The sequence below is a fragment of the Lampetra planeri genome, unplaced genomic scaffold (assembly GCF_965212315.1).
Source record: "Lampetra planeri unplaced genomic scaffold, kcLamPlan1.2.h2 scaffold_1081, whole genome shotgun sequence".
Lineage (NCBI taxonomy): Eukaryota > Metazoa > Chordata > Hyperoartia > Petromyzontiformes > Petromyzontidae > Lampetra > Lampetra planeri.
The window spans coordinates 1926-22733 of NW_027613791.1; the positions used below are offsets into that span (position 1 = coordinate 1926).

At 43.1% G+C, this 20808-nt stretch overlaps 1 protein-coding gene across 1 annotated transcript; it reads right to left on the reverse strand.

The window, feature by feature from the left end:
- Positions 1 to 4057: 4057 nt before the first annotated feature.
- Positions 4058 to 19094, reverse strand: LOC144738601 (integrin beta-5-like; the record flags this gene model as incomplete). Its single annotated transcript, XM_078621607.1, has 16 exons — positions 18715 to 19094; positions 18301 to 18386; positions 17569 to 17655; positions 16554 to 17003; positions 15224 to 15405; positions 15004 to 15088; positions 14021 to 14120; positions 13696 to 13904; positions 13366 to 13615; positions 12625 to 12793; positions 10755 to 10916; positions 9474 to 9569; positions 9296 to 9385; positions 7696 to 7830; positions 4760 to 4934; positions 4058 to 4312 (listed from the first exon to the last, which is right to left on the reverse strand). Coding segments are annotated over exons 1-16 (2911 nt in total), but the record flags the coding sequence as incomplete, so codon positions are not given.
- Between the last annotated feature and the right edge of the window lie 1714 nt (positions 19095 to 20808).

The window sequence follows — 20808 nt, forward strand, 5'->3', positions numbered from 1 at the left end:
GGCTATTGAACCTTGATCCAGTCGTTATGCCAAAGTATGCTAAGCTAACCCCAGTGTGCCACACACAATGAACATATTCCCAAATAAACAATGTGCTTCACAAAAACTAAGTGACTTGTTTATTCAGTGTGTCTTCATGCTGTTGCTGTCTGTACTTAGAACAATATGACTGTTTTTTGCATGTGTTCAATTCTGCAAGCCCAGACATGTGCAGTTATGTTGCTAGGCTGCTGGTGATCAGACACATATTTGGTCTCAGGTGTTAAAACTTAAAAACAAAAAAAGAATTCTGGTATATGAGCAGGTACAAAGATAAATTGTGTGGCACTATAAATACTCAGCACACAGAACTCACTGAAAACAAATATGCAATATTCAAGTGCGATTATAGAGATCAACATGACTAACATGGCTTTGATAACCTCACGTCTCTGACAAAAAACAGTCATTACTGGACATGAAAATGGTGTTTAGACGTAGACTCTCTTCTGTCTCCGGGTCATACAGTACGTTGCCTCCAACTGTGTCGACATCACAGTGAGCAGAAGTCAAAAGCCCAAAAAAGAATCCAAAAGGGCAAAATGGAGACACAGCGATAACCTCTGTGACTAGAGGACATCCGATATCTTTTTTTCATTTGCTGAGTACACAAGTTATCTGTCAACACCCTGCGAAGACTGCCTATTACACATCACTGAAGTTTTGCTGACACGTGGAATTTCATGTTTCAGCAAGCAAAAAAACAAAAAAAGTTCTTCCTTAATTCTTGCTTTAAATACTTTTTACTGACAAAACAAATCATTTAACATCTTGAGTGCAACTTTGTGACTTATTTGCTCTCTTTTAGCAATGACATTGGCAGATCCTTAAGGTCGCTAAGAGCTACAGTTGTTTTAAGATAAACATGTTGATACTCTCTCTTTTGACTTTCTAATGGAAAATGAAAATACAGACAAAAGAAAGCTGATATGCAAAGGAAGCTGGCGCAGCAAATAACTGTTTAACATGTCTGTGCAGCGGCTACATTAACAACTGGAACCTATTTCACCTGCGCAGTTGTTTCAAAGCTATTGAGTGTTTACCTCTGTGATTTTAAGTACTACAAACTTTATAATGTGTATGTTCTCACTGGCAGCTTCAAAATGTATAAAACTGCATCCAACACAGTACCAGGAAGAACATGACTTCACATTTACCTTATTAGGAAACACACACACGTATACAAGCACCATAATGTGAACCTACACACGGACAGGGACGTTGGTTTTACGGGGGAAAGAGGGAAAATAAAACCACACTATTTCTGGCAACTGGAGACAACTGAGTGGTTTTAGGTCATTATTGGGGAGCAGTTAAAAAGTCAGCAGAAGAGATGTGGGGCAGCACAGCGCGGAAGTCAAAACATACTTGTTGAAAACACAAGGAAAACAGAGCCAAAGTCACAAAGAGGTTCTGAAGGCCATCTAGCAACACTTTAAGAGATTCCAATCGTCCTCGATCTAAAGCACTTTGAAATCTAAATCAATAAGGCAATAAAGGCTGATGATAAATGCTGAACTATCATGTAGGTAATAAAGAAGAGCTGACGGAATCTTTTGAAGTGAGTAACATAAAATTCAGTTGAACTGACACTACACAGCTACACAGAGGGTTTATACATCACAATAATTCTGGGACATTTCCAGGACTTCATACTGGAAAAACTAACCATTTTGCAGTTCATACTGTATTCAATGTGACGGAGCGTAACTAACTGATGAGTAACTATGTAGAAAATTGTAAATTTTGATTGAATGAACCACTATGTTTCTCTGTCGAGCTTAACCGAACCACTCGTACTTCAAGGACAAAAGCTTCTGACTTAAATCATCCACTAATTTCTCCAGGCCTGGAAAGGATTTTATTCAAGGTTTTCAGTGCCTGTTCAGACATGATTCACCTTGAAGATCCACATATTCAGAGTCTGAAAGCATTCTAGGCTCCACAGACACACACACACAGGCTGCGAACACGTGCGCACGCACGCACGCACACACACACGATGTGACATGACCTCAGATACTCCTGTAAGCGTCCAGCAGCTTCTCTGAAACACGTCTGCCTGACAAACCTCAGCGATGAGATAAAGAGAGGACATTGTTCTTGGTGGTCAGATTACAGATGTGTTCCGTGTCGCAGACAAGGCGTCATTTCATACTTTTAAAACTTCCGTGATGTACATCTTACACACTCAGACACCTAAAACCACAAGTTTGGCACTTGGAGAGTAATACACTGCCTTTTTCTGTTGTATTGTTGTATATCCATACAGATATACACTGTCCAGACATTTTTAAATTTGTCGATTATGCTGCTTTTTAATTCACACATTTCAGTCCATTTCCAGGCTCTCCAAATATCTTCTGCCGATCTGCCTAAATTCCCAAAAGCAGCATTTCACATTTCCAGGTTGATACGATATCATAGCATCATGTGATGGATAGAGGAAATCTCCTTTCAGGATGCAGTGACAGCTGATCTTTAATAAAAACCTGCTGTGCCTTCAGGCTGAAGATTTTCCCAGACATCACTCTCCGTCTGTTTGGGACCCAAACAGACGGGGCTTTTACAAGATACTTTTGCCAGCTAAGAAGGTATAATAATGGTATTTCCTGTGTTTTTTAAGAAACATACAATAGATTTTACAACACGCCTTGAGTAGGGGAATCCACTGTAATGAAGTAACAGATGAGCAAGGGGAGGAGAGTGTGGAGGAGGTGCTCTGTTGGCTTTTCACAGAATTCATTTTGGCTCCACACTAGACAACCATGCTGAGAGAGGAGGTGTAGTGGACTGTTAACATTTAATGATCAGAGCAAACAAACAGCCATTCTGCATCTGTGCGCTCCGTGTGTCCGACCTCTCTGCGGACTGAACGAAAGACTTCTGTGTGGGCTGCGTATAGATAAATACAGGCTGCCATTGTGTAAAGGGATCGCGCCAAAACTGGCCCCACTGTCACAAAGTGCTCTCTGTGTTTTCACAGGAACAGTTGTTGGCTAAGCGGCGAGCCGGTGGGCGCCACTCCAGCCTGGAGGCCTTGGGCGCACAGTGTTTCAGGGCATTTGTCAGACAGAGCCAAATCTGCATTTCATTTTCAGACCACAGATGCTGCTGTACTATATGACAGTATGACAAACTTGGAGACATTAAATTCAATTACTGTTGCTGTTTGGTCTATAAAATGGCAAAAAATGGTGAAAAGCCCAAATCATGTCAAACGTTATCATTAGAGTACCGAAGAAACCAGATAATATACACATAAAGAAGCTTGAATTGAAGACATTTTTTAGTAAGAATAAATAATAGTTGTACCAAAAACATAATAGCATGTCAACAATTAATGGATCAATAAATCAATCAATATCTGACAGTTTAGGCTCATATGAAAACTGATATCTTTTTTTTCTCAAAACAATAGCATCTTTTTCAGCATTCGTTTGACGCATGATTCCTACTACTATATATATTATATATTACTACTATATTACACACTCCTGCCTCATAGATAGTTAACTCACAAACGTCCATCAAATCCATCGTCTTGTTGGGTTATCAGTTTGCAAACCTTAAAGGTAATAAACAAGTATTTAACACCATTTTAAAACACTACATTAATTAATTAAATGTACTACTATTTTTATTATTACTATGCCAAAACGAGCCCCCTGAGGACGACACATCAGGACACATGCTGCACATCCTGACTACAATTACAGCTGCGTCTCTGATGTGTGAGTGAATTCAGCAGCGCTGCAGGTGTGGAGCTCAGCAGCAGACCGCAGTGACACACCCAGAGCAGGTATGGAAACATGAGTCATCCTCCTGAATGGGCATCATTTATAATTACAGCCCACAACAAGCTGCAGCTCTGAGAACGTTCTGATGTCAGCTTGTGTTCTCATTAAATTCAATGCCTGGGCACATGCAGCCTTTCAGCAGCTGGAGTTCAAACCTCACGGCAAGATACACACAATAATAGAAAGAACCAAAGTTACCAAGGGGACGGTTATTTTACCTGAGCAGAGGTTGCCTTTATGTCTTGCACAAGAGAAGTCGTCACACTCGCAGAAGCTGCCGTAGATTTTGCCGAACTCAGACTCAAAGCACAGACACTGGTTGCAGCTGCACTCTCCACGCCCGCTGCAGATCTGTTTGCCCTCGGCCTCCCGACACGCGCTCAGGTACATGCTGCTGGCCTCCCCCTCCTGGCACTCACAGCGGGCACCCAGGTAGCCCGGATCACAGCGACAGGTCCCGCAGTTATAAGTACCTGGAAGAAGAGTCGTGTTTCTAATGAACATTTCACACTAACTGAACATCCATCAATTTCTAATTTAAAAAGAAGACATCAACTGGTACAGTTTTGCTTTTTATGAGCATCAAGTCAAAGTTCCCCCATCATTCAACCGCAGCAAATTTTCAATTAAAAGACTAAAACTAGACCTTTCCCTCAGTAATTATGGCAAAACATCTGGTCTGACATGACGGAGTTCTTAAAACACCTACGCACTTTTAACATGCAGCAGCAATTCCATCTTTTTTTTTAAATCAACTTACAGCGTATTGGTGCTTACACCAATTTGAAGAGAAAAATAAAGGAAACCTGCTGGTGATTCTCAAATATGTTCAAATATATTTTAAATCACATTTATTTCCCATTAAATCAACGATTTACGCCCAAATTAGTGAATACTGGATATCAGACTGGTGAAGTTACCTATGGAGCTGCAGATGCTGCTGTTAGTTTGAGCCGTCCGACTGCAGCCACAGTCGCACTGGTAATCCACGGCCACCTCCAGACGGTCTTTGAACCCAACGGGCTTGATGGTGAAGCTCTGGTCTGCGCCACGAGAGGGACAGCCCCTCGCCTCCACGCTGACATTGAATGATACCTAGAAGGAGAAGGGACAAGTGGTAAAGACAGGGAACGTACAACAACAGCATCGCTCGCTGTCATGTGTCTAAGAGTCCTGATATATTTACATGGAGGTGAACACACCCGATGGGCAGACACATGGCAGCTGGCAGCTTGCCTGTCAGAGCAAACCTCACATGACCCTGTGTTGTATGTTTACCCCAGTAGGATGATTTCCTCCCAGGATAACCTAAAGGTGTGCAGCTTTTGTGGTTTTGGCTGCTTAGAAAATGGGACATGAGACAGGACCTACACCCATTTCATCTCTCCAAGAAAAAAGTCTTGATGAGGAGAGAAACTGATTTTATGTCAAATAAAAAAATATGTTTTTTAAAGCATCATCAACAGATTATTTTACTGACTAATTACTCTCTTTTGTTTTTCAGTGGTTAAACACAGCAGACTTTCATCTGCTGCTTCCTCAGTGTATCTGAGCGAACATCATCATCTCTACTGTGCGGCTAGAAGCTCTGGACCGATGAACCTGAACAGAAATCTTGACGTACACTGACAGACAGCCTGTGTTGCACCCAGTGGTTTGCATTTGTTAGAGACACACCCTGCTGGCAGCAACACCACAACAGGAAGAACTCAGTCACTAGGGATGTTGTTACAATAACATAAGATAAGATAATCCATTATTGTCCCACATCTGGGAAATTCACAGTGTCACAGCAGAAAAGTTGTTTTAATAACATGTCACGTGTGTGAAAACACACTCAGACATTTAAAGTAGTTTTAAACATGTATATATACAGTATATATACAGACAAATATATATATATATATATATATATTTTTTTTAACTTGGTGTATTATATCTGAAATTAGCAAATCAGTGTATTTGTTTTCTTTTCTTACCTATCAAGTCATCTATTCATCTACCTGTTGTTGTTTCTGTTACAGTTCCACAGTTTCACATTCTCTTTAACAGAGAATATCTGGCAGCCCCAGTGGATCCAGCAGACAGGAAGTGCCTACGTCACATGTCCAATTGAAGGAGGACATTCCTTCCCCTTCTCCACCCTGCACTGCTTCTGGCTTAACAACTTAACGAGGGACACAATTAAATTGACTGTAAATGTGAGTCGCGAGGATGCCATCCACATCATGATGGTCATTACTGATTTGGAGAGGGTGTGTGAGTGTGTGTGTGTGGGGGGGGGGGGGGGTGGGGGGGGGGTGGTGGCAGAAAGTTGAAGTAGTAGAGGACTTTAAGAGGATGCATTGAAATTCATTGAGAAATTGGATTAGCTGATTTTCCGTGAGAAACCCGAGGAGAAAGGAGGAATGACATCAAACTGCTGTGTCACAGTTGATGTGACAGCTGACGGCCTGCAAACATTCAGAATGGACTCGAGCAACTTTACGAAACCTGACTCAAGCACTGACTATGTTTACAAGAACTCTGAGAGTACGGACCTTTAAAAATATTTCAGTGAAGGTGTTGACGCCATGAAACATTCTTCTGTTCTCATTCACATGCTCCGGAGCTTACCTCCTGCAACTACTGACTGAAGTTCAACGTGTGCCCACATCAGAGTTTCCCCTCCACAGTTTGAGCCATAAACCCTGCTATTACAGCGACAACGCGTCAGGAACACAAACAGTCCTCTGCACTGACTGTTGGATAAACAACGTTCATGCTCACACATGCAGTTTGTGTGGAGGTCAAGTGCCTCTGTTGTTTTGTCTCATTTTGTTTGTCCCCCCTTTTTTTGTAATGACGAAATAGTTCAGAAATAAAATATTAAAATTGTCAGAGATCTTATTTTTGGACAATGCTGATCCCGGTTTGTTGGGACATGGCCCCGTGAAAAGAAGTCTTGCCTTCATTCATATGCATGAGTTGGTCGTCAGAGTCTTTGAGTGAAAAGAACAAAGACTTAACTGCAGACATTCCAACCAACATTTCTCCTCCAGCCCACTGTTGTGTGAGGTCATTGACATGCAGCATCCATAACCACAGTGACAGACATCAAGACCGTGGACTGGGCCATACCCTCAGTAAAGACTGGGGAGTTTGGCACTCCACTATGCTGCTACCCTCCGTCTCCTTTCAGTGGAGGAGATAAAAGAAATGAGGCATCGCCCGAGCCCCCACCCCCCTCCATTCACTGGTGTTATTCTGCCTCAATCACCCTCAAAGTCCTCCACCAGCAGTTGCCATCTTACAGGAAACAAAAAGACAGAAGCATGTTGTAAAAGAGCTGCAGCTCCCTGTAGGCTGGCAGGACCCCAACTAGCATTTTCAATAGATCTAAATCTATTTAAATTACATGGAAACGACCACCTGAGGAAGGTCTGAACAAATCACACTGCACCATATTCCTGCCCTGTGAGAGAAAGAAAGAATATGTTTCAGCTGGCTATGAGGTCAAGTTTTCCGTGAGACACTGACGAATTTGAAGATTTATCAGTCACCAAAATACAGAGCACCATTTCATTTTAGTCCAGTTTTTCTACTTCACGGTTCCAGCACGACTCGACTCGTCTTTTTTTTTAGCATTTCCATGCTGCTGTTTTTGATACTTCCTCAAGCAAGGTTCCAAGGGAAAACATGACATTGACAGACGTTGACACTGACATGACGGTGTGAGTGGGAATTTCTCACAGACATCAATAATTTATCTATCTATATATCTGTTGAACATGGCCCAGTTGAAGTTCAATTAACTCCAAGCTGGAGGTGACGATGCATAAAGCTTGAATAACGTGAATGTGGACGATTAACTCACAGTGTCTCCTATTTTCAGGTCAGCACACTTCCTGAGGCCGGGCAGCGGCTGTCCGTCCTGGCAGGTGGCAGTGAATGACAGATTGATGTCCTCTGGGTGGTCCCACACGGACAGCTCCACCTTAGAGCGGATGTTCTGTGGAGGGACACGGCTTGTTGGTACATTTGTGAAAAGACAACTGTTATTTTTGGACATACACATTCACCAGTGGCCCTGAAAGCCGCAAAGAAACTTAACTGCAAAGGAGAACGTCTATTTATGTGTGCAGCTCGTATTGAGTAACGGAGTGTTACAGTGTAAACACAAGGAACGCATCGCCCTGGTCCCGAGCATTTTTACAATCCATCTTACCAAAACCACAGGCGCTGTGCATGAACGCAGGTTGTGTAAGTGTGAATGTGAAAAAACAGCTGCATCTGTGCAACATGTGAAGTCTTTAACGATTCATGCACGACTGAACCGCAACATCACTGTGCCAAAGACAAATCAGGGTTGTACATGTGGATAAACACGCCCTCACACCCTGTCTGACACACACTTAGCTGACCCTTAACACTGTCACAGTGAGCAGCAGCTGAGTGCAACCTGGACAGACAAGGAGGTGGCTGCTCACACTAACTCCACATTGTTTGGCAAAGCCCATCAGCCAGTCAAGCCCAGCGTGCTGGATATAATGAGGCAGTTGGAATGTTAGTAAGTCAAAAGTTTTTCATTCAGGCTTGCGCCGACGCACTGAGCGTGTCAGATGTGTGTTTGACTCCAGTTTCTGCCAAAGGACAAAACAAGATGCAAATCTGTGCACACGCAGGGGAGGAATTGGAGGAAAAAGGAGCAAAGTTGTTGAAGTTGAAAGGCAAATAAAATGAAAAACCTAACATAATCCTGTTAATTATATCAATGACTGCTGAGCAGCCTTACAGCTGACTAAATATAAACTAAAAGACTTCGGCTGCCATTGGTCACAATTCATGTCCACACAGAACAGCAACGACGACGACAGGTGAAAAATGAAGATTGTCCAGTTGTTTCTTTTCATGGAGTGAATGGTAAACACAGCAGATACAAATGGGGCTAGCAAGCTGAGGACATCAAACAGTAACTTCTTCACCGTTAATATATTGTTTTATGGATTGTTTTTTTCTTTTAAGCTGTTTGGAAAATCTTTTCATCGGTAAGCATTTTGCAAATACGTAAGTTGTAATTCATTTTCAAACACTTTAGAGTAATGAGTCATTTTCATTGCTGATAGCTACACAAAATATTTAAAATATGTTCAAAGAAGTAAAACCAGAAACAGTTCGCGTTCTGTCACCGGAAAGAAAACAAAGTCAGCTGGTTAAAACGTCACTGCTGTGATGAGAAATCCACCCTGTTCGCAGCCGCCCGTCAGCTGGAGGCTCGTTAAATGTCAAAGTAGCAGGAAGACTTTGAAGAATTTGCCTGCGTTTTCCTCCCCCACTTCTTATCTTTGACACACACACACACACACACACACACACACACACACACACACACACACACACACACACACACACAGGAAAAAAAGACGGCTTTGGTACGTGTGAACGTCCTGGCCTCACTCACACACTCACATACTCACATTGTAGGCCGTGACGATCAGCTGGATGACGTTCTTTGAGTCCTGGTCCAGGATTTCGACCGTCGTTCCAGGTATGAGGGCAGTAAAATTCTTTCCCAAAGAAGACAGTGTTTGTCGTGTGAGATGCAAAGGAATCTGAGAAGTCCAGGATCATCAAGACATAACAAAAATAAAATACCTTATAAATAACATACAACCGTTTTGTCACGGCGAAGATTAGGAAAATGTTATTTTCTGCCAGTTTCTCCCCCAGCAGCGCCAGAGAGGGATAGTCCTGCAAGAGAAAGATGAAACATGTGTCCACTCACTGTGTCAACAGTTTTCCCCGTCAGGAGGCTAAAACAACGGATGTTCAACGCTCTTTGGAGTTTCTGGGTTGTGTTTACTTTGCTCTGCCGACCTTTTGACCCTACAGTTACGACTGCCGCGGCTTCTTTTACCATCTCTGAATAAAAATAGATCCAGACTGTGGTGTTATTTTGATTGGAGCCAGTTCAGTCACGTATGAGCGCACAGTTTGACACGGATCATTGGGAAACTAAATCAATCAATGAACAGGAATGAAGGGCACGAAGAATTCAGTCCAATGCAAATTATTAATTACTTCCGCCAGAGAGGTTATGTTTTTGATGGCATTCATCTCTTTGTTTGTTTTTTGTTTGTCTGTCTGTCTGTCAGCAAAATAACTCCAAAAGTTATGAACAGATTTTACTGAAATGTTCATTAAAATAATACTGATAATGGGAACAGATGATTAAAGAGTTCTGGAACCAACTGGATTCTTACTCATTGTAGATGGGGACATTTTCAGCATCTGTGTCTAGAACGCCACAAACAGCAGCAGGGGGACTGTGGAACAGTGGTTAGTGTGTCTGGCTGTTAACCCAAAAGGTCGGGGGTTTGCGCCCACCCAAGGACGGAGGTTGTTTTTTGCACTTAAGTGACCAAGGCATGTTTTGATGATCGATGAATCTATTAGTATTAGATCAAATGATCTAGATCTAAAATGATTAGATCACATGGAGGACGAAAACATTGGGTGGAAATGAGCTGGATCATTCCACATGATCCTGATGTTCTTCATTAGTCCTCTGACGTCTACTATTAAATTGCTTCAAAGACTTCAATTTTGTGTTGATATTAATTTAACTGTATCATTGAAATTAGTCAAATGGACAGTAACAAAGTAAATTTGAGGACAGATGCGGTGTTCTCTTCAGAACTGCGGAAGTTGTATTTGGAGGTTTTTACACAGCAGCCGCCAGGTGTGGACACTCGTATCGGTTCACTCCTCTACAATTACCAGCAAAGGCTGTTACTATTAATAAGCACATGCTCTTACTCAAGTTGCCCGTTTTTTTAAATGAGAGGAATTTGAAAAATGCCACACGTCTTCTCATCTCACACACAACAAGCACAAAAACCCGAAAAAAAAAACAAACAGATAAAGCAACTTTACCATCTGAGTCGAAGCGCTGTACTCATTGTTTTCATTTAGGTGGCAAAGTCCGTCATTAGGCTGGACAAGACCGCCCAGTCTGCCGTCCAGAGCAAGGTGTGGGACGTCGTCTGTAGCGAACACCAGCAGGTGGTAGGCCTCCTTCCTCCAGCCGATCTTATTCTATACAGAACAGAGAAAGAAGCTCTTTGCAAGAAAGTATATACACATAAACCACTGACCCACACAAACAGTGCACTGTTACACTAAATATCGCAATATTTCATTCATCATCTTCATCATCATCTTCTTCAAGAACTGTGGTTAATGCTGAAGCTGAGCCCAGCTGGGCTTTTCTCACTTCAACAGCACATTAGAGCCGGTGCTGGCGCTTCTATAAGAGTCATGAATGTGCACCTCCTAAAATCAGAAATGATTTTGATGCAAGAGTAAGATATACTAACTCAAACTGAACGATTGACCTGATGGTGGCGCTGCAGGAAAGGTCATATCACCAAAACCAACAGGGTTTTACTCATGTGGTCATCAATTTTGTCAGTTAATGTAACAATATTTGGATGAAAGTTTTTCACTTCTAATTAAAAATGAATACATAAAAATAGATAATAATAATTAATAATAATAATAAATAAATAAAGACACAAAAACTTGGTCAACAATTTTCTGTAAATCATTTTCTGGGGTCGAACTGGGTTAGTAATATTTGAGGGTTAAATGTAACAGGAGTGTTCCCTTGTATTTACGACTTGAGTGCTGGCATTCACACTTTTTGACTCCCCCCTTCCTTCCACTCTTCTTACAGGAAAGAGATTTCGTGAGCAAACAGGCCTTGAATACGCCACAAGCTAACGTTATCAGCTACAGGATGCAATGTGGATAAAATCCAGCTCCTGCAACATTCAAAAATGATGGGTGGATTTATATATTTATTTCGTATCCAGACACATCTTATCATCGTCTCTCGAGAGGGACACGCAACATATCACCAAATACCTCAACAGAATGATCAGAAAATAAAAAGCAGGGGTGCTGCTAAAAATATAGAAACATGCTGAGTGTTTTATACTTCCTTTGGCCACTATGTGACCTGTGTGAAACTGTGGAACTATGAGAGGAGAACAGTGTAAACATTGAGCTCTCACTGAAAACTGTAACAATTTAATGCTCATTATCCCCTTGCCGTTTGATTACTTTTCATTGTAAAACACAGCTAATGATAAAACTTTCCTGTATCAAGTCCTTTTCAGTTTCTGCAGCGTGAAATGAGCAGAGTGTCCGCGGGCCTTCAGACAGCCTCCTCTCCTGCTAACCAGCTCAGGTAAATTACAAGGCAGAAGCGACTGGAAGGGAGTTGTTCTCTTCCTGTAGAAAACAATAACACTAGCAGAGAAAAGCAGGGACAGATGACGGGGCTGTACGACTGAGTCCTCACGAGCCAGCTGCACTTCCTGTCTGTCCCCCCCGGTGCTTTTAATGAACAAGCAAATAGGCCAGACATGTGTCATGGCAGCACCGTCATCACCAGTGGTTTGACGCGGGGTTCCCCTCCCACTGAACCGTGTGTGCTGTCAATAACTGCAGCCGGCTCTGGGATCAGTCAGCGGTTCATCCAAAAGAGGTGATTCTAGAGTCTGCTGGAGCGGCAGCCAAACATTCCTAGAGGTCCTGCCATCAACATTATGCACTGAATCTGTACCGTCACAGAAAGATAGAAAGAACTTGAACTTGAAAGAATGTTCTTGCAACGTTTTTTTCTTTTTTGGTAATTCCTCTGCATTGATTGTCTGCCAGTTGTGGATTTACATTGAACAAGCAGGTTTGACAGGAAGTATTCAATGAAAAGATGATATGAAATGATATTTCCAGTCACCTTACAAACAGCAGCCTGCAGAATGGCATCAAATCCACCTTCAGGCGCGTCACGGTTTCGAGACACCATCTGCTTCTGCACCTCCTCATTGAAACGGTCCACTTTGTCCGTCAGCGAGAGGATGTGGCGAAAACCAAACGTAGGAACACAGTTGGGGAACAGTTTGTACCTGTGACAGATAATAAAGACCTGCTAAGAACGCGTTGGCCTTTTGTCTGCAACCATGAAGTGATACACGGCCGATAAAGGTCACTGACAACTGACAATGTGGATGGGTGCTGAGCAGCGGGGGTTAGCCACATTGCTCAAAAGGTCAAATGTTACCATGTATCTCCGCGTCATGCCTTTGTTTCGCTTTTCTGTGTGTGACTGACACACGTACACACACAATCCAGGGCAGTAACCTAGAAAGGAAGTGATGCGCAATGGCGGGCAGCGAGTGAGTGCAGGTCAGAGCGGTCTCACCTCGGGGCAAACATAGTGTGGTAAAGATGTGGCACATCTATCTATCCTGATCGTTTCCATTTTTCCATATTAAACCACCCTGTAAGTGAGCGAAGGACGAGAGGAGCCATTTTGAAACATTCGCTTGGCTTAATGAAAACTAACAATGAATAATTCATAAATGTCTAAAAATAGACTGAGTGGGTTGAGGAGTTCTCTTTTATCAACTGGGACAGGGGAGTTTAAGCTGTGTGAAGCTGAATCTTCACCTTGCTGTGACCTGCTATCAGTACGCACCCGCTGCAGGGATTCTCCTGATACTTGGGTGCTGTGTAGGAGAACGGTGACATGTTCTTGTCCACGAAGGAACCGAAGCCCAGCCTGAAGTTGCTGGTGAGTTTGCCCATCTCCTGCGCCAGCTTTGTGCCAAGATTACGAATCGTGTCCAGATCGTCTTTCATGGAAAGAGAGAGGTCCATCAGGTAGTAGAGATCCACCGGGTAGTCCTCCACCTGCCGTACCTGCAGCCCAAACCACGTCTGCCCCCCTGGGTGGCCAGAGAAAAGAGCATCTAAGACCCATCAATCGTTGGGTACGCTGAGGTGGAACACGCGAAGAGTTACGTACCAGGTCGCAGGCGGAGGGAGATCTGCTGAGGCATAATCTGGACCACGTCATACTGGGTCGACCCGGACCCTTTAGAGCTCAGAGGTCTGTTCTGGAGCACAGAGATGCTGCTGATGGGGTATTCAATGGACCTTGTATCACAACCTCTTCTCTGCAGGTTTTGAAGGAAGTCACAGCGGGACGTCAGGGCTCGTCCCCTCCCAAAGTCCCTGAACAGAAAAACTGACTGTTAGATATGGAGAACTATTATTAACAACAATTAAGAACCACCTCAGAGAAACACATGTGCATCGTTTCTAAATAATAATTATAATAATAAAGTGACAAAGAGGGTCGTACCTCTTGTGCGCACCAGGCACAACTGGAGTGGATCAGGAGACATTCTTCACAGGATGTAGCGCTGCCGCTCATGCACATATTCAGACCTGAAAGGAGGGTGGGAAAACATCACAGAGGGGTCAAGTATGACTTCTAAATTCAGCTGGGTTTCCCGACCCTGTTCCTGATTAATGTGAGTGGTCTTCATCACATGGTTACACTCCATACTGTTGTTTGTGTTTTTAATAATATCCAGCACATTGGTGTAAGTTGCATTTATTCACTTATTCTATTTATCTGTATATTTTCTATTTTTGTCGTAATTATCTAATTTTACATGTATACTATCCACCAGACAATACAATAAAAGGACAATAAAAGGATTTCTTCTTCCGCTTCTAAACACTGAATTGAGGAAAAAAAAAAAAAAAAGGGGTCAACAGTATTGGATCAGATTTGACAGCATCAGTTAAACATGGCAAAGAGTGCTGACCCACCTGAAGAGCTGATGTCCTGGACAGACAGTGGAGGTTTTGCTTTTGAATGGGATTTCTGCCCTTTGTAAGTGCTTGAGGACACCTTCCAGTTTAACACTTGTATTGTTAACATATACGATATGCACATACAGTGAAATAAGAAGGTGTCCACCAAGGTACATATCAATCAACTTTTGTGGCACAAATGGATTCTTGCAATTCTTCACAGCATCATGCCAAAATCAGTGATATAACTTGACTTTTTCGGTGAAGGAATCTGTCAAGTCATGAAGAAAATCTGCTATTGCTCGTGCATTTTGGCATCAGTGTGCAGTAGCTCTACACACAACCTGAATGTGTGTGTGTGTGTGTGTGTGTGTGTGTGTGTGTGTGTGTGTGTGTGTGTGTGTGTGTGTGTGTGTGTGTGTGTGTGTGTGTGCGCGCGCGCGCGCGCGCGCTGCAAACACAGTGCCTGGATGCTGTTCAAACAGTAGACACTGGTTGTGTGTGTTACCTCTGGTCGTGTGCACTAGCAGTTCCAGAAACACGCCACGCAGCACGCAGCCGCTCGCCACGTCCTCGTCCCCGGGCTCCACATGCTGTCAGTCGGCGTGTGAAATAGCAGATTTGTGTTCGTAGCTCCCACTGATCCTCTTACTCCACCATCAGACCTCCGGCTCGGGTTTAGTCCATGTGATCAGAGGCACAAACCACCCAGCAAGGCGCGTTCACACCATCTCAGCGCAGAGCTTCACCAGGTTTCCATTGTGTGGAATCCTGTTGATCTGCTGCTGGAGTCTCTCCGCAGACCCCCCCGTCCTGGCTACATGGTCCGTCAGTGACAGCGGCTCCGGGGCGTCTCCTCCCGCTCCGTCTGGCTCACAGCCGCCATGAAACTCGGTGTCAGGAAGAACAGCTTACAAACATACACGGGTCAGACGCTGTTTTCCACATCCGAGCCGCTCGCAGTTCGTCCGGCTTGTCCCAGCTGGAGTCTCCGCCCTTTCCAAAGTGCTTTAACCCCTTCGTGACACCCACAGTGCTGCATGTTTTCCGGTAGTGGTGCCATCTAGAGGTGGCTGTGAAACACTGCAACTAGGACACACCAGTCAACCATAGTTCATCATAAATGTCTATTAATCACTTGTTTCATCCCTGGTTTAATGTATTTCAATATTAATTGCATTAATTGTAAATTACTGTATTAATTATATTTTGATTATTCTGTTGTTTTTTCTTTCCTGCACGCCCCCTTTGTCCCCATTCTTATTGTTGTCGTGCTGCCTGAAATGTGAATTAGTCTTGGAGATTAATAAAAATATTTCTTATATTAGAAATATTAGTAATATCCTCAGCCTTGGACATATCCTGTGTTTCCTGTACCTGTTGTTTGCTACAGGCTTAAGGCCTGTACATACGATAGCTGTCAGTCTGTTCTGCTAAATTAAGGTACAAAACACCTGTTTCAATTATAAAACCTAACTTTTAAACTTTATTTTGGAATGGGATAATCACTCCAGACCCCCTTACATCTGGATCCTGTAATTTTCTTTTTTTGCTCACATTGAGCGATGCATAAATTTTTGGGGGGCAGAGGGGGGTTGGCAACATGTATCCACCACTTTGGGGGGGGGGGGGGGTTCCATGGTCATGTTGGCGTTTCTGTACCAACCACATTTCAAACCAAACTGACACCCACGTCCAGGGACACAACTGTATAATTTTTTATTTAAAAACATAAAACAAACAAAGATGCCTCTGCAAACTCCGGCACTGCTCCTTAGATTCCCCACAACTGATTAAACTGATTAATAACAAAAGTCCCTTCACCTTTCAGACCAACTTATGATAATAAAGAAAAACATTTCTTCCCTGATACGAGAACAAACATAGTGTTACAAACTTTCTGAACTGCTTCCAACCTCTGGAATATTGTTGGGTTGTAAAAAGAAAAGTGGTGGTATTCTACCTTCCAACACATCACAATCATCATAATCTCTCCTCATCACTGTGAGACATTTGCCCGTTTGGTCAGTAGGTCAGATGTCATCTGGCTGACAATACTGAGAGGCAAACTGCTGAGGTCCTGGTGTTTGTCCTTCAACTCCATCAGAGCGTCCACAATCTGCTGCCTCCCAACGTCTGGGTGGAGCTGTGTCATGTGCGCCATCAGTGTGTTGAAGCCATTCATTGTGGCGTAATGCTGGGGCACACACGTTCCATTTGCAGTGGGAGTGAGGCAGACCGACTTCCTGTTCTTCATACTGAGGTCAAGCAGAGGCTTCACCTCTCCATCAGCAGTACCGGATTGGGTCTCGCAGGTGTGTGGTGTAGTGGTTGAGGCTTGGTTCTGGCTCCCCGCTGCAGAACTGTTGATGAGCTCCACACGTAGAGTGTGGCCTCGCACGACACAGCCATTCAGGTTGGTCGCTGCTCCTTCAGCAGCTTGGAGGCTGCTCACCATCACTATGGCAACTCTAGAAAACCCAGCCAGTGAGACAGACCATTCATACCCTGTCATTCAAATGAACTTCGCACAAGAGCAAACTGACTTATGTAAGTAAAGCTGAGGAGTGGAAAGCAAAAAGACAACCTGACCTGGTGAAATGTGCAGCACCTAAGGGATAACTCACAACGACAGCATCCAACCTGGAGTTGGTGGCTATGTGAGTGATTTAACTGTAATACAACTTGCATGAGAAGTTGTAAGATCTCTCACCTCACATTGTTATGCAGAGTAGAGACGCTGACTTCTAAGGCATGGTATTTCTCAAACCACAGCTTCACTTCCCCCTAGTTTTAAAAATAGTTGAGTTACAGCCAGTACTGCCCCCTGCTGGCTGCAGGGAAAACTGAGCATTCAGAAGTATAAAGGATAGAATTTACATTTTAACCAAGTAAAAATAGAAATGAAATACTATATTTCAAGCGGTTTTACTCACCTTAGTTACATTACTGGGCAGGTTGGAAACACAGAGCAGTGAGGTGGTCTCCTCTTTGCCTGATTCTGTGGATACCACATGTCCCTTAGTAAAGATTTCACCCAGTTTGACATTATGTCTACGGCCATATTTCCTACCCTTCGACTGCGTTGTCGTCTCAGCAGTATCGAGGTATTCCTTTGCATCAAACCATGCCTCACTTGTGCTCAGCTCCTTGCAGGAACCTGCTTCCCACAAACGAAAATCAGCATGACTCATCTAGCCAGGCTTTTTTCAAACATTGGAGGTATGATAGTTCTTACTCTGCAGCTTTCCCTCTGGCATATGTGCACATTTTTCTTTCGGGACAAGAGTGACAACACTGCCTGTTCTGCTGTTGTTAGTCAGGATTTTCTTTCTCTGATTGTCCTGGGAAACACAAGAGACGTGCTAAATAGACCCATGTTTAATGAGCTGCAATGCAGAGCAGCTCAAACGTTTAGTTTAATGGTATTTCTTTAACACCTGTCTGTTGGCATACATGGAATTCTTTGTTCTTTTGGTCATCAGGACATCCATGTCCTTCACCTGGAGGTTCATGTTCCTGTATCTGGTGAACGCTCCTTTAAACCAGGCAAAACCGTGTTAAAAAGCTGGGTTTCTTAACTGTTGTGTATGTGGTAAGTAAAAACATACCGCAATGGCACATCTACTAGTGTGTCACTGGTGATCTAAATGGGAAAAAATTGGTGGATTACAACTGTCACATCTGTTGTACGTGTATATTTGTGTTCACTGCCAGCATTTCGTCATTACCGCAACGTCACTTCCTCCTGTAATTATCTCCTCAGAAGGAACAGACAAAGGTTTGAGCTGTGCCAGAGGGACACCTTCCAGGATCTTATCCCTCATCTGTTCATAGTCACATTCCAGTTTTTGCAGAACAGCCGCAAGGTAGGCCAGGGGCTCCTGTGACCTGCAGTGAGAAATGAAAATACATTCATAGCTTTTAGCAAATTATTACAATAAAAGAAAAACACAGTGTCTTGATTTCCTACTATACCTCCTTCTTTGATGATTTTTCTCTTTTTGGTCACTAAGTTGCTTAGCTTTTTTGAGTTTGATGAATTCCTGAAAGGTTACAGAAGTTGTGGAAGTTATTGCCATAGCAACAATACAAACCTAAGGGCCTTAGTTTGGACCTTACCTGACTGAGGGAGTCCAGATCAGCCATGTGAATTACAGTATTGATGTGCTTGTCTGCTGTTGCTGGTTCGTTCGCTTGGGTGGAAGTTGATACATACTCAGTTGGCTCTGTGCTGACGGCAACGTCACAGGTAGAAACAGTGGAGGAAGCGTACTTCTCTGCACTGCTCGTCTTCACGAGGGACTGAGCTGTATTAAGGTTGTTGCTGCACAGTGAAAGTGTTTCTCTATCTGTGGTGACTGAACCTGAGTGAATCCCTATGGTATATGTTCTCTGTCCTTCTCTGGGCACAGAGATGATGCCTTCACCCTCCTCCATGATGGTCTGGAGGTTAGCTTCACAGTTATCGATAGTGTTCTCTGTATCACAGTCCATGAAAAACCAACCCACGTTTGAGCAGTTCTCGAGTTCATTGCTTCCTCCGAGGGACATCTGAGAGTGGCTCGATCCCAGATCCTCTGACTCTGCAGTGATCATGTCAATGTTCTTCCAGCTGTAGTACCTTGACTGATGATGTTTATCTGTCGACCATTCAGACCTGGAGAACCACAAAGTAGCGATTGGAATTATTTGTAATTGTTAATTACCAATCATGTTTTAGGTAACATCCTCACAAATACGTTCCTCTGCTCACATGCCTTTTTCCAAATGCAACTAAGTGATGGAAACATTTCAGTTGGGACATAGTACACGTTTATCTCACAGAATGAATTACCATCACATGGTTAAAAAATGTTTGTATGTATGAGCCACAATTGTGAAGAGTAAGCGAAATATTGTGAATGAATCGAGATAGCACTCACTGGAACTGACTCATATCTGTCTGTAGGGCATTACAATCTGGTGCCCTTGACATATGTCTGTTAGGCTCAGGGTGTCTGCATTCGTCCAGGACTGCTGGATTCATGCACACACCATCTGTCCTGTACATCGATGGCTTCTCCCTGAGCTGAGTCAGCAGTGAAAGCACATTGTTATCAACTACTTATCAATATATTTTACTTAAAACTTGAAATGTATAATATTTACTTCCTGCACCTGCTGCTGATATTGTGGCTCCTCTGTGACGAAGCTGTGGTCATCCTGCAGAGGGCCTACGGGTTTGATTTCCTCATGTGTTTGTGATCCGTTCCTGCTGCTGTGACAGCCATACAAAGCCATATTCTCCTGGAATTTTTTGATAGGCCGCTCCAGTTCTAGAGATGTGTGAAGTACATATCTTTAAATCTTCAATCTTGAAAAACAGATTATGTTTGGAACTACTGACACAAAAGTATTACCTGGAAAGAAATGATGAAGACTGGGGGACTGGAGTACAGATATGTAATACAGTGATATGAAAAAACAAGGTGAACACACCATTTTGAGGACATTTCTTTCTTACTCCTGGCAACTGGGACCTGAGAATGAAAGCGTCTTGAAGGGATCTCTGGAAAATGATCTCAACATAACTACTGTGAAACTTAGGTTTACTTATTGAACCTGCTGCTGGGCTGGACAGGACTGGTATGCCCACCGCTGTCTGAAGGTTGAAAATAGGGGGAAAACACGTATTATTATTCTTTGTTATTATTGCATTTCTTGTTTAAAAAAAAGGTTAGAGAGACTTAAGATACTTACACTTTACATAGACATGGTTTCTACACAGTTCTAGAGCAGGATGTCTTTGCAAAAACTGGTAAATACCTCCATCATCTACGAAAGAAATATCAGTAAATTATACTGAAATTACAGGCAAGCCTGTAATTTCAATGAACATTACACGTGGAGCTAATACTGCGTTAAGAAAACGACTGGCTTCAGTTCCCATTTTTTCCCAAGTAAAAATTCAATCTGCTATCAGAGTGTGGATCATTTTGTTTCTATCCGGATACAGATGACCACAATTAAATCAACACTACAGTATCTTCGGAATTCGAGTACATTCTAACCACAATCATCAACAATGACACACCTTTTATTAGCTTCCTGTCCTCTGGAGGCAAACTGAGATACCAGTTCAGAAGCTTTGGGTCGTTGCAGGAAAGATAAGGATGGGCTTCCACCAAATCAAACAAGGACCTGTAACATACAGACTCAGTTGTATGTTGAGGGGTAGGACTCCAGAAGTAAATGAAATGTCTGTGGTTCTGTACTGACGAGCTGTGGCTTTATACCTGAGCAAAATAACCGCTCTGCTCTCTCCGGTGGA